At 40.5% G+C, this 12,594-nt stretch overlaps 2 protein-coding genes across 2 annotated transcripts in view; both read left to right on the top strand.

Annotated features, from left to right (window-relative positions):
* LOC133337616 (uncharacterized) overlaps window positions 1-1,401 on the top strand; it is a 34,666-nt gene extending 33,265 nt beyond the window's left edge. Inside the window, exons 6-8 of the mRNA XM_061545828.1 lie at window positions 28-505; window positions 707-872; window positions 931-1,401. Coding sequence (XP_061401812.1) covers window positions 28-505; window positions 707-872; window positions 931-1,401 — 1,115 coding nt within the window. The remainder of the gene's footprint in view (window positions 1-27; window positions 506-706; window positions 873-930) is intronic.
* A 4,640-nt stretch (window positions 1,402-6,041) lies between these two features.
* Window positions 6,042-10,209, top strand: LOC133337617 (U3 small nucleolar RNA-associated protein 6 homolog). Its single transcript, XM_061545829.1, has 3 exons — window positions 6,042-6,437; window positions 8,715-9,926; window positions 9,987-10,209. The coding sequence occupies exons 1-3, from the start codon at window positions 6,042-6,044 to the stop codon at window positions 10,203-10,205; spliced, it is 1,827 nt and encodes a 608-aa protein (XP_061401813.1). The 3' UTR covers window positions 10,206-10,209.
* The last annotated feature ends 2,385 nt before the right edge of the window (window positions 10,210-12,594 follow it).

The raw sequence follows: 12,594 nt of genomic DNA, 5'->3' as shown, positions 1-12,594 counted from the left end.
TGTTTTTAATTTCCCTTTTTGTTCCAGACGATGTCATCAAACACTTTGAAACCTATCTCTACGAAGGTCACACTCTCTATCCGGCCCGTTTGCGTAATAGTAAAATACAAAGTATTACATCGGGTCTGACAATTGCTAAAGTTCCGACACATGGCAGTTTACGTTTTCCCGATGATAAGGAAATGAAAAATGAACCCAAGACCCAAGTTGAAACGTTTTCATCGACAGAAATTCATCATAACACCCAAGCTGAAATATTGCCCGTAAATGCTAGCAGTACTGCTAGCATTCCGGCACAAAATGCAGTGTTAAATCCTCGAACTACGAATGTGTTGCAGAGAACAAATACGAAAATTGAAATGGGTATTCATTCACAAGTTTTGATATCGGCCGGAATGATGGGTCAGCTATATTTTGAAGTAACCAATACGGGGTGTGATAGTATCCTCTATAATATTCAGGTGGTGGATGAAAAGCGTTATCTGATGCGATTGGCACCACAGAGGTAAGAAGGATAGAAAGAATTAAATATAATTTCTGAATGGGATACAAATTATCAAGGAGATTGCTTCTTGGAAGATTGCTTGACTCTCTATCTGAGAGTCTAAACATTTCTAGATTGATCATTAAGAGTTCCAAAAGTTATCCAACTCCTAAGTCTGTATTTTTTTATTTTAATAACTTTTATGTTTTTAATACCTTGCAGCCTTTTCCTAAGTCCAGGTCAAATGGCCACCGTCACAGTAACCGTGTTGGCACCCCAAGGTACTGAGGCAGGTACTGTGGATCACATAACATTTTCGACAACTGGGGTGGGACAAACCACATCCTTATCATTGAATCTTAAAGTTGTCACCGCATCGGATATACAGGTGTGTCATAATCCCATAAAATTGAAGAAACTTACTAAATATCCCGTTCCCACTTTAGGACAACTCTGCACCCGAGCTCTCTTGGACCTTTGGCAGCCGCTGTGATGGTATCTCCACGTCGGATGCCACCGAATGTAGCGAACGTTTTTGGAGTTTATATGTAACGGCGCGGGATTGGCAAACGGGTGTTATGCGATTGCAGTCAACCCCTACTGGAGGTCTAATGTACACCAACTCCTATGTGATTGGCAGCAATGAACCGTTGAAGGCTACCTATATAGCAAGTTGTTGTGAACCCAAAGTTAGCCTTGTGGCTTATGATGTTGTCGGTAATCAAAAATCCTATAGCATTGATGTACGAGATTTGGTCTTGAATGAAGCTTCGATTGCGGCAATCACCTTGGGTGTCATTCTGCTACTGATTTTATTAATATTGATCATTTGGGCTATTGTGTGGTGTTGTCGTCGCCGTAAGATTGTTTTGGATATGCCCACCTATCGTTCACATTCTACACGTAGTATGGAATAGAAGAGTGGAGCTTAATGAGAAGGATGTTTGAAGTTTTAACATCACAATTTACAACAATTCCCTTGCGATTAGTTTATGTTTTATGTCCATGTATTGAAAATAAGTGCCAAATTTGTAATAAGTTTTTTAAATAAATAATTAGAAAGGTAGTACTTTTCTGGAAAGATATCCGCATGGTACCTTCTAATATTACAGAATCGATACCTCAACTATTACCTGAAGTAATCACAAGATGAAATATTGCTAATCGAGAAGAAGTAAGTATTATTGATCAAGTTGATCAACAAACGATCAACGATGTGCAACAAAACTTTCGGCTAGAAAACTACTCTGTATATTTAAGATCCATACGCCTGTATTGGAACTTGTGCAATCATTCTTCCTTCACGGCATCCGAAGGAAACTTTGGGGTTTAATTATGTGAATTCAGATGAATAGAGTTCCCACCGAACCGAATGAGTGAGTTGTGGCAACGATTAAGTCGCTCACAGGAAGAAAGTATGATTGGACTTTTATCTTGTTTAACGGCTTTTAATGACATATCCAAAGAGGATATTATTTTAATCGGTGATTCATAGAGCATCCTGTTAGGGACAGACCGAAGAGAAGAGTATTGTGCAATTTACGTTGGAAGATGTTGCAAATGCCATCAGAAACACAAAGTCATCCAATGCACTTGGTCCTGATAGAATCTCTATGGTGATGTTGAAGCAGATGGACGAGCGAAGAGTAGAATACCCAACCAAAACCCTGAATGTGACATCCTAATGGTAAATTTGCTAGCGAAGGTAAATCTTATAGACCTATCTAACCCATGTTAGCAGTAATTAAGACTCTTGAGGCATTGCTACTCCCTAGCATATGTAAGGTGGGTGATATCTGTCTAACATATACCTTTCTGGAATTACTCTCCAAACGATGACGATCATGACGTATGGAACAAAAATTGATTATATTTACGATAGATTGAACAAATATATTCCATTACAAAGTCAACGGTCACACTGTTTACCGCATGGACAGCGGAGATGGAACAATCTCTGAATGTGTACGTCGATGGGTTCACAATTCCGACCACTAATTACTACAAGGATCGAGGGGTCACAATGGATAACCTGTACAAGTCAGCGTCAGCGTTTGCCACAGCTATTTACGATAAGGTCAAGAGGAGAAGCAAGGTTCTGATATCGGCTTGCAGGCAACTATTGTGGAGCGAATAAAGAAACCTTGCTGCTCCAGTGTGGTCCTTCCAGAATACCGCCCCGATTGCAACAGGAATAGATGAAGGGGCTTCGTGTGCGTCAACACAAGAAGGTGCTGTCGATGCTGGGGAGTTATTAAATCACCAAACCACCGCCTTATGGCGTTTCCACGACAGAGGGTTCTACGATTTTAAACGAGCGTCAAATCGTAGAACCTCTGTACATTGTGTTAAAACAGTGGAGTGTCTAAAATCTGCTACCTTGTTGACCTCTTATAAAGCAATAAGCCGGTCAGTGGTAAGCTATGCGGCGCCAGCATGTTTCGCGAATGTTAGTGATACGTAGTGGAAGGATATCCAGATCTGCCAGAATTCTGCCCTGGCAAACTGCAACAGTGTGTCTCATCATGACTCCTGTGGACCATCTTCAGGAGGAGACGAAGATCTTACCCGTCCATCGTCGATGCAGTACTTGCTTGCGCGCTATCGTCGGAAACATCCCTGCCATAGTCAGGAAAGATCTACAGAGAGAGGTCCAAAGGTACAAGCGTGAACCCCTTGATCAAGAAGCCTATCAAGCAGCTCTGAATGGTATTCACACGGTCGATGCAGTACTTGCTTGGGTGCTATCGTCGGGAACATCCCTGACATAGTCTTATGGACAGGACTCCCCCGTCCAGGCACGTCAGGATAGATCTTCATGATCTAGAGAGACGTCCAAAGGTACAAGCGTGAACCCCCTAGATCAAGAAGCCTGTCAAACAGGTATGAATGGTATTCACACGGACGCATTCGCTCAGGCAGTAGAGCAATATCGCGTGAATACCACAATTGGAGACCACCCCCCAACCATCGCAGCAGAGTAGAAGCAGCTGCCAAGGCAAACACGAGTAGTCTTAGCTCAACTAAGATCAAGATGGTGCCACCGCCTCAATTCATGTTAGGCAAGAATTGACGGCTCAATACCTAACACATGTCCTGCATATGGACTAGGAACACATGACACGTTGTACCTCTTGAACTGCCCAGCTAAACCGACTCTATAGCCGGATTCAACCCGTTCATGTTGCAACATTCTTAAATTTGGAGGTAGAGGAAGCAAAACCAGACGATGAATGACAAACTACATGTATTCTGTTGCTACAACAACAACAAAAACCTCATGAATAGGCATGAATGCCAGAAAGGATCTTCATTATCAACAGGGCCAAGATCTATTAAATAGGGCAACCAGCTAGCGCAAGTCAGCTGTTTTTCTCAAGTCTATTGTCAAAAATTGGGACGTTGTTTACGTTTTGGAAGTCAATTCACAATAATGAATTTTGACAGAAAACTTGGGTAGCAGCTGTTCTCTCTGGATGACTAGGCTTTGCCTATTAAGAAGGATTGAATCAAGGCCCATTAATAAGGTCATCCAAGGAGACCAGCTGGATATTAGCTGCATCTCCAGTTTGCTGTCAAAATCCATTTTTGTGAATTGACTTCCATTATGAAAACGTAAACAAAGTACAATTGTTGACATTGGACTTCAGAAAAACAGCTGAATTCCGCTAGACATTAAAGCTGTTGTGAGAATGCAGGGTGAATACAATTCCCTGAAAAAACCCCGTCACCAATAGTTTCAAAAAAGCAACAGGAACCCCTACAAATCAGAGTGTTTTTTACATATTTAAATTATCGGTGGCATGGTTGTCTCAATTCATATTGGGAAATGTTTTCAGTTATACGAAACATAATTTACGCTGTATTCAATCGAGCAGAAAATAGAAGTAAAATTAATTTTTAGCACAATTTTTACCATTTTGTGGGGGATGTACAATGTTTCGACGAAATCGGTTGCTCCCTTCGAGGGTTATCGTGTGCACCAGCCGACCGGACGGACAGACGGACGGACTCCGATCGATTCCAAATTGTCTGAAACGGATTTGTTCCCAAGAAACATGCTGTCTAATACCAATATTTCGATTAATGTGTATATACCCCCATTAGGCAAGAGGCTTAGGGTATAAAAAAACTTTAATAAAGCAAAACAATTTTGTGTATTACTATCATGTGTAAACTCATTCTTGATATACTGTACATTCAACAAAAATCATTAGGGGAGAAACCTGTTAAGCTAGATTTAAATCCTTTTGGTATGTGTACTATGTAGGATCTTAGGAGCACCTATATACAATTATAGTATTAATAATAAGTACATTTATAATTAGTATTGTGGTCAAATTTCTATTTTACAATCCAATTATTATTTAATTGAATAAAACTGCATGTTTCAGCTGATTCCCATAATAACTATTGTGAATGATTTTGTGTCACAACATAAACCTCTTTACTTCACATTGATAAACAACCGATGAGATTGGCATCTCTAACGCTGACACCAATTGTCACCTTAAACACATAAATGAGGGACCCTGTATTTCTTCAACTTGACTATTGCGCCAATGACAGTTTCTTCTTTCTTTTTTCTGATAAGATTAGAGGAAAAAGGAAAACATCAAATGGTCATGTACAAATTCAAACTTAAACTCCCAAAAATGTTCAGCTATCAACAGGTTGACAGCGTATACATCACGTAGAGTGAAAAAAAAAACAATAACAAAAACGACAAAACAAATGACAGAAAAGTGACAACAATAAATTGGGAACACCATAATTCCTTCACTTACCTCTTCCTAATAATGCTGAGGGTGTGACCGATGGCGGCGGTGGTGGTGCATGGACAATTGGTGGAGCAGCCGGCAATAATTGGGGCTTATTGGGGAAGTCATCAAACGTTAGACCTGTAACAGAAGCACTTAACAGAGGATTTTTAATTGGTGTTGCGCCCGGGCGCTGTTGTGGTTTCGATGAAGAGGAATCACTCATTTTTTTTCAAAATTTTCTGATTTTTATTTACACGAAAAAACAACACTCTGTGGAGAATCTATGGAGGATTCAACAAAGCATAAATGCTTATTGGGTACGAAAACACACACGCACGTACAAACACACAATAAATGCAATTCAATCAAAGCCAATGGGCACAATTTGCTAGGAGCGAAATAGAGAGAATTACGGAATTCCAACACGCCGTTTTTCGATTTCCAGATTGCGCTACTGATAAAACAAATTTTTTTTTGTTACCCGTTGAGATGAGGAAAAAAACTTTACACATCAGCAAAATCAAAAGAAAAACAAAACACTAAAGGAATGTCAAGTGTGAAACAGCTGTTTAGAGATTAAATAGAGATGCCAGATGTACGTTAACAACACAAAAGCCGACAAATGTCAGGCTATTGTGAATGGTTACCATTTGATAACAGAAGAGAGCGCGAGAGAAGGAAACGGCATTAACAAAAAAAACGTGCTAGCTGGTTTTATTTGTATACAAACCCTCATCGTTGCGGATTGAATTGAAAAAAAAATTAATAATTATTAATAAAAATTCCCACAAAACATGGCTGAAGTCCTTAAAGAAATCCAAGAAAGGGATTTACCCGAGTATGAAGCCATCAAATCGAGTGGCATTTGCACGGAGGAGGAACTACGAAAACTCATGGTTGAACGTGAACGCTTTGAAGTGAAATTGATTCAAAGTAAAAAGAATATCATCAATTATATTGAATATATACAATTTGAAAAGAATACCCATAAATGGGTAACGGAGAAGGAGACCCAGCTGCATTGCTCCCTGCCAGATGTCAAGAGATCGATAATTCAGCGCATTATTAAACTCTATCGCAATGGTACACAACAATTCCCCCAAGAGGAACGTATATGGAAAAGTTTCATACAATTTAGTAAAAAATCCAATGCGGGACAGGTGTCCGGTATCTATGAGAAAATGTTGGGGGTAAGTAGAAATATTTTGACATGATACAAAAAATTAATAAGTGGGGAAATTGTAAAGATTACTTTTCTTTCCTAGAAATGTGGATTATTAAAAGTTGTCTGGCCATAAATGTGGTCCATATAAAGAGGTTATAATATCTACAAAAAAACCTATAGAACAGCTGTAAGAGGGTATTAAATCGAAAAGCACCTGTAGCAGTTCCTCTATCTAAAAAAAATGGAAATGTTTTCAATATGAACTATGAAAACTGCTAGGGTTGTACCGATTCCCAAATCTTCAACGGTTCAAAATGCTAACGATTTGAGGCCTATTTCGATTTTGCCTTTTCTTTCGAAGATTTATGAGCATTTAATCCAGGACCAGATACTTTGAAGACCAGGAATTTTCTTTTTGGTAATAAGCATGCTTTTCGTAAGGGTCACATGGGGGAGAGTCTCAGAAGAAATTACCGAGTGCTTATGGTCCCTGAGCTGACGAGGCCTCCAAATAACTATCTCAAAGGTTTGGGTCACTACCTCTCAAAGTGACCACCTACCACTGGGGTGTCATGCGACCTCGTGCCCATTAGTGTTCTATGGTTTCCAGTCAGGGTCCCGACTGTATTAGAACGGAGCCTTGTTGATACCTGGGCGCATCAACAGGTTTATTCAGGCTTAGCTGCCAAGTCCTTGCCATGGTAGCCTCTTACCATGGCAAGGACTTGACCATGGTTGCCCTCAATCCCTCACAAACAGCACATTCTATGGAGCCGAATTTAAATAACCCCGAAACTCGAAGCGGATACTGGTACTGATGATGGATCACCAGTACCAATAACTGCAAGGCAAGTCGATGCCAAGGAGATCCCTGCCAAGAAGATATACCGGTTAACTACTTTAAACGATTCATCGGACGGGACAGCGACTCCATCACGGGAAAGGAGTTCCTTCTTATCAAGAGGAACCTCAAATTCATCCGGAAATTCTCCAGGAATTAACCGAATGATATTGCGAGGGAATTCTTGACTGTCGATCCGTCGTATTGTCAAAACCGATATCCACGGGAAAGGAGTTCCTTTTGATCAAGAGGAACCTCAAATTCATCCGAAAATTCTCCAGGAATTATCCGAATGATAATGCGAGGGACTTCTTGACTGCCAATGACATTGTCGTATCTCTCTGGCAGATCTCAATATATTGAATGTAATGGCACATATATTGAATAGCTGGCACATATCGTCTTGTCTCCTTTTTTGTGCACGGGATACAGGTTGCTGAGGTTCCAATTATTGAGCATGCATTCCTCTAGACAAATTGTACTAAACAGTTGGTAAATTCACCTGATCATCATCAGACCACCGGTCTAGAATAGTTCGGATGGCTAACCATCAGCACAAGCTGTTTTATTATTCTTCTACCGACTAATTGCTATTCTGACCTCATATTGGCTATGTGGTATACAACCTACACCGGCCCCTCTACTTGGTTTTGGCGTTTCCTCTTCACCGCCACTATTTGATACCAGAAGCTTTGCAAAATGCTCCTTCCTGATCCTCAACACGCTGGCGATATCTGGTTTCCTTCTTCATCCCTACAGGAGGATGTGCCTGCGCCAAAGCCATCGGTTTGATAGAATTTCCGCAATTCAGTCTGACTCCTGTACATCTAGGTTTACTCACGTTTTTCTGGATCTTTCTTCTATCTTTGGAAAATACGTATCTTCCTCTCTCCCGATACGCTGCGTTTTTCACCTCAGTAGCATTACGACACTCCTGATCGTACCATGGCTCTCTTGATGGTGGTTTTTGGTACCCAAATGTTGTTTTTGCTGCAGTTTGTAGAGAGTGGGCAATTCTTTGTCATTGTGCTTCTATATTATTATCGGGGCAAGGAGTGCTTTCATCAAGCAGGTGGGTAAGTTGAGCGGGGTAGGCTTCTGATGTCTGTTGTGTTTGCAGCTTCTCGACGTCGAGTGTCCGTGTTGTGTTAGATCGCACCTTTGCTGCTACATTAAAATGAATGCGAACCTAGACTGCTACAAAGTAATGGTCCGAATCGCTATTTGCTCCCCGGATCGATCGAACGTCTAAAACACTGGATGAAAGCCTTCCGTCAATTTATTATTCATAATCCTTGGAAAAATATATTTTTCTTCAAATATTCATAAAAAATAGCTCTAATGGGTCTGAAAAATATTCACTACGAAATGTACACTTAAGGGCTTGATAATCTCTCTCAAAAATATTTAAAAAAATCCACACTTCTCAGAATTGATAATAATTTTAATTTTTCTTTCCAGTATCATGGCGACAAGGACACAGTATGGTGTGATTATGGTCTGTGGGCATATGAATTTACGCAACAGCTGAAACAGGTCACTGAAATATTCTTTAGAGCCCTGAAACGTCATCCCTCCTCCGAAGTTATCAATTTGGCATTTTTCGATATATTGATAAAAGAAACGGCCCGCATCACAGATGTTAGTAATGCTATTGATCTTATGGAGAGGCAATTGGGTTTGGAAAGAGCTGTTCTGCTATATCGTAATACAAAAACAAAAATAAAGAATGTCAGTTACTACCTCAAACTGCTGGAAAGATGTGAAGAACCCACCTACATTAATTGTACTGTACTGCTACAAAAGGAAATCATTGAAGATATTATGAAGAACTTTTTCGCCGAACCAATGGTTTGGGATTTTTTGGCACAGCGTGAATTGCGTGGTTATAATATGATTGATTTACAAGAAGTGACTTCGAAGCAGGTTGCTGAATTGCAGGAACAACAAATGCAAACAGATGGTAATATGCCACAGGAGACTATTTGGAAACCGCATAGCCTTAAGTTACGTATTGAGTTGTGTTTTAAGGTTTATGAAAAAGCAGTGGCGGCTCTGCCCACCGAAGAGATGTGGTCATATTTTATTAATGCCATGCTCGATTTAAATCAAGATGTTAAGTCCGAGGGTGATGTTAAACGCTACTGTTTGGCCAAGGCCTTCAATATGGGTCACAAGTCACAGCTCATGAGTGTGGTCCACTATCAGGCTTTGGTGGAAATGTTACTAAAATCTCCAAATGGCCAGACGCAAATTGAAACGATATTACAAGAAGCTTTGGAATATAAAAAGGCAGAAGCCCATAAAATCTATGAGTTGTGGATGCAGGTTTATAGTAAAACTTCCAATGAATCGAAATTCTATGAAATCTTTTGTCGAGCCAACAAAGAATTGGGTGTAACCCGCTGTATACAGCTATGGCATTTGGCCATTAAATTCTACGAGGCCTACAGCGAAGAACATGGCAAAAAGTTGTTGGTCATACTGCAGGAGGCTGCCAAACAAATTCATCCCGAATTTGCAACATTCCGTTCATATTATTTGGAATACACCATGCGTAATGAAACGTTGAAGAGGACGCGGGAGCTATACGATGAAATGTGTCAAATGCCACCGCCATGTTTGGAGCTGCATAAGAAAATGGCTGAAATTGAACTGCAGGCTAAGACGAAGGTAAGGCTATATAAAATATTAATTTTTTTCTTTTTTGTTAACATTTTTTTTTTCTTCTAGAACTCCAACATTTCCCGCCTACGTTTGTGTTATGAAAATGCCGTGCACTACTTTGGCAAAACCAACACCGATGTTTGGTTAGATCTGCTGAAATTTGAACGTGACATGGGCGATTTTAAACTAATGTCAGTTATCTATGATAGAGCAAAGTCTACATTGGACCCGGAATTGGTTGATTCATTTATTGCCGAATATTCATTGTTGAAAGTTTTAAAATGACATTGCAGATTTTTTATGTTTTAATTTTTTATAATATAACTAGTTTACTTTAGTTAGTATTTAGTTAATGTAAATAAATGTTTGTGTCTGAAAAAAAATACAAGAAAAAATTAAAAGTTTGTTGTAAACAACAATGCCTGATTGCCGAACCTACCACAAAGTGGGCACTGAAAAAAAAAATGGGTCGGGACTTATATTTGGGAGCTATGTCATGGTAAATTACTGTTAGGGGGTTGGAAATTTTGGCTAATTTAAAAACACATCGATGGGAAACGCAGCGAAGTGGATGTTAACTTCTTCTCTAAGAACCCGAAATACCAAATCACAGCACCTTTTATTGAAAAGTACGGTCAAAACCTTAAATACAGCGAAAATGGAGCCGATGCATTGTATGGGGGCCAAATAAAAAACATAACCCAATATTACAATGTTTTTTGCAACGACACTTTTAACTCTACAAGTGGGTAGAGGGATGCACACTCAGGTCCAGCTTGCTACCTTCCCAAAGAGGATCAATGTTGTAAGTGTGCTCCTAAGGAAGTCCGAGGACTATACAATTAACAACTCTGAACCCGAAGTCCGAGAACTATACAATTAACAACTCTGGCCGAAACGATGGTTTCGATGATCAACTTCGTCGTTGAGGAAGAGTTCTTTAATGTATCTCTCGGTTAACAACCAGTTATTTTCGCTGATAAATTCGTCAAGGTCGGCTCGATCCATGATCTTCACTCGCGGATCTCCCGGTTAATGTTTCTGCAATAACGTTTTGAACTCTGCAAGTGGGTGGTAGGATGCACACTCAGGACGGAAACTCGTGGACCACAACGACTGTCAGCTTGCTACCTTCCCAAGGAGGATTAATGTTTTTAATTGTGATCTTAAGGAAGTCCGAGGACTATACAAATGACAACTCTGACCCTTTTGTATAAGGCGATCTGGCCGAATCGAAGATTTCGACAATCAACTTCGTCGTTGAGGAAGAGTTCCATAGTGTATCTTTCGGCTAACAACCATTTATCTTCCATGATTTCCACTCGGAGATCTCCCGAAACTCCTGGTTAATCAGCAGGGTCGCTAGGCGCCGTTGTCGGTTTTTGGGGTTCTTGCATTGAGACGGCGGGTTGGCTTTCACCTCATCCTTACAGCTCTTGGCAGGGATTCACTATTGACGCGTACGAAGCAGTTTTGACGTACTCACTATATTTTCGTCATCATTCGGATAGTTGCGAAAGAACTTCTAAATTTGGGACTCTTCTCAATCTGAAGGAATTCCTTGACGGTATAGAGACTGCCCGCATAGAGTCCCTGTCCTGATCGTCGAGAGTGATGGAATTGAAGAAACAGAAGAGTAGGTCGATACATTGACATTGGTCGTCATCGTTTTAGGAGGCTGATTGACCTTTAGAATTCTAAACTGAGGCTGCCAAGGCAACCACACGAACATTAGCCGAAACATTTCCTAACATTTTTATATTTTGATGAAGAAGGGTGTTTTAAAATTGATGTCAGCGAAGGCAGCTAAGCCTGAGTCCTAGTGTAAAGACAGCTCCTTTCGAATGCAGTCGAAAGGAGCTTACTTAGCTGGCTTGTGGCTGAACATTCCTTCCATAACCCGAGCAGGCGCGTAGGTCTTGTGCGCAGCTCGTCCAATTTGAAAGACCATGTTCCGAGACGTTGTCTTCCACTTCATCTTTCCATCGATTTCGTGGATCTATCAGTTAGTTCGCTTTTATATGCCTTTTGAGCTGGGGCATCCTCATTCATTTTCACATGACCTAGCCAAGGTAGTCGCTGCAGCTCGATCCGTCTGACTATGCTGATGTCCGAGAATAGATGGTACAACTCATAGTTCACTCGACGTCTATATTCACCGTCGACGCAGATCGGCCCATAGATCTTTCGGAGAATTTATCTCTCAAACACTCTAAGAGCAGCCTCATCTGCTTGCGAGGCACCCATGCTGATATTAGTATCAGCGTTTTTAGGGTGTGAGTTTGTACTAGCGGGAGGTTGCCTTGTTTCTGAATTCCTTACATAGACAACACTATTCCAACACTAATCTTTACAGAATTTCAAAACTAATGACACTACTTTTATTTCTTGGTGGTACCAAGATATATAAAATCTTTGACTACCTCGAAGCTGTAGTTCTCATGTTCCACAGTTGGTCCGAGTCTACTGGGCTAAGCAGAATGCTCGCGTTGAGCCATCCGTCGCGTTATATATTATCGAAAGTACAACAACCACAAGGAAACGTTAACACAAACACATATTGTTCCCTTGTGGTTGTTGTATTTTCGATAACATATAACGCGACGGATGGCTCAACGCGAGCATTCTGCTTTGCCCTTAAGATAGATCTTATCGCCATTTACTGCCAGACCCT

This window comes from Musca vetustissima, unplaced genomic scaffold, assembly GCF_032173495.1.
Source record: "Musca vetustissima isolate MV318-11 ecotype Yass unplaced genomic scaffold, APGP_CSIRO_Mvet_v1 utg8300, whole genome shotgun sequence".
Lineage (NCBI taxonomy): Eukaryota > Metazoa > Arthropoda > Insecta > Diptera > Muscidae > Musca > Musca vetustissima.
This window is presented reverse-complemented; position numbering and strand designations above follow the sequence as displayed.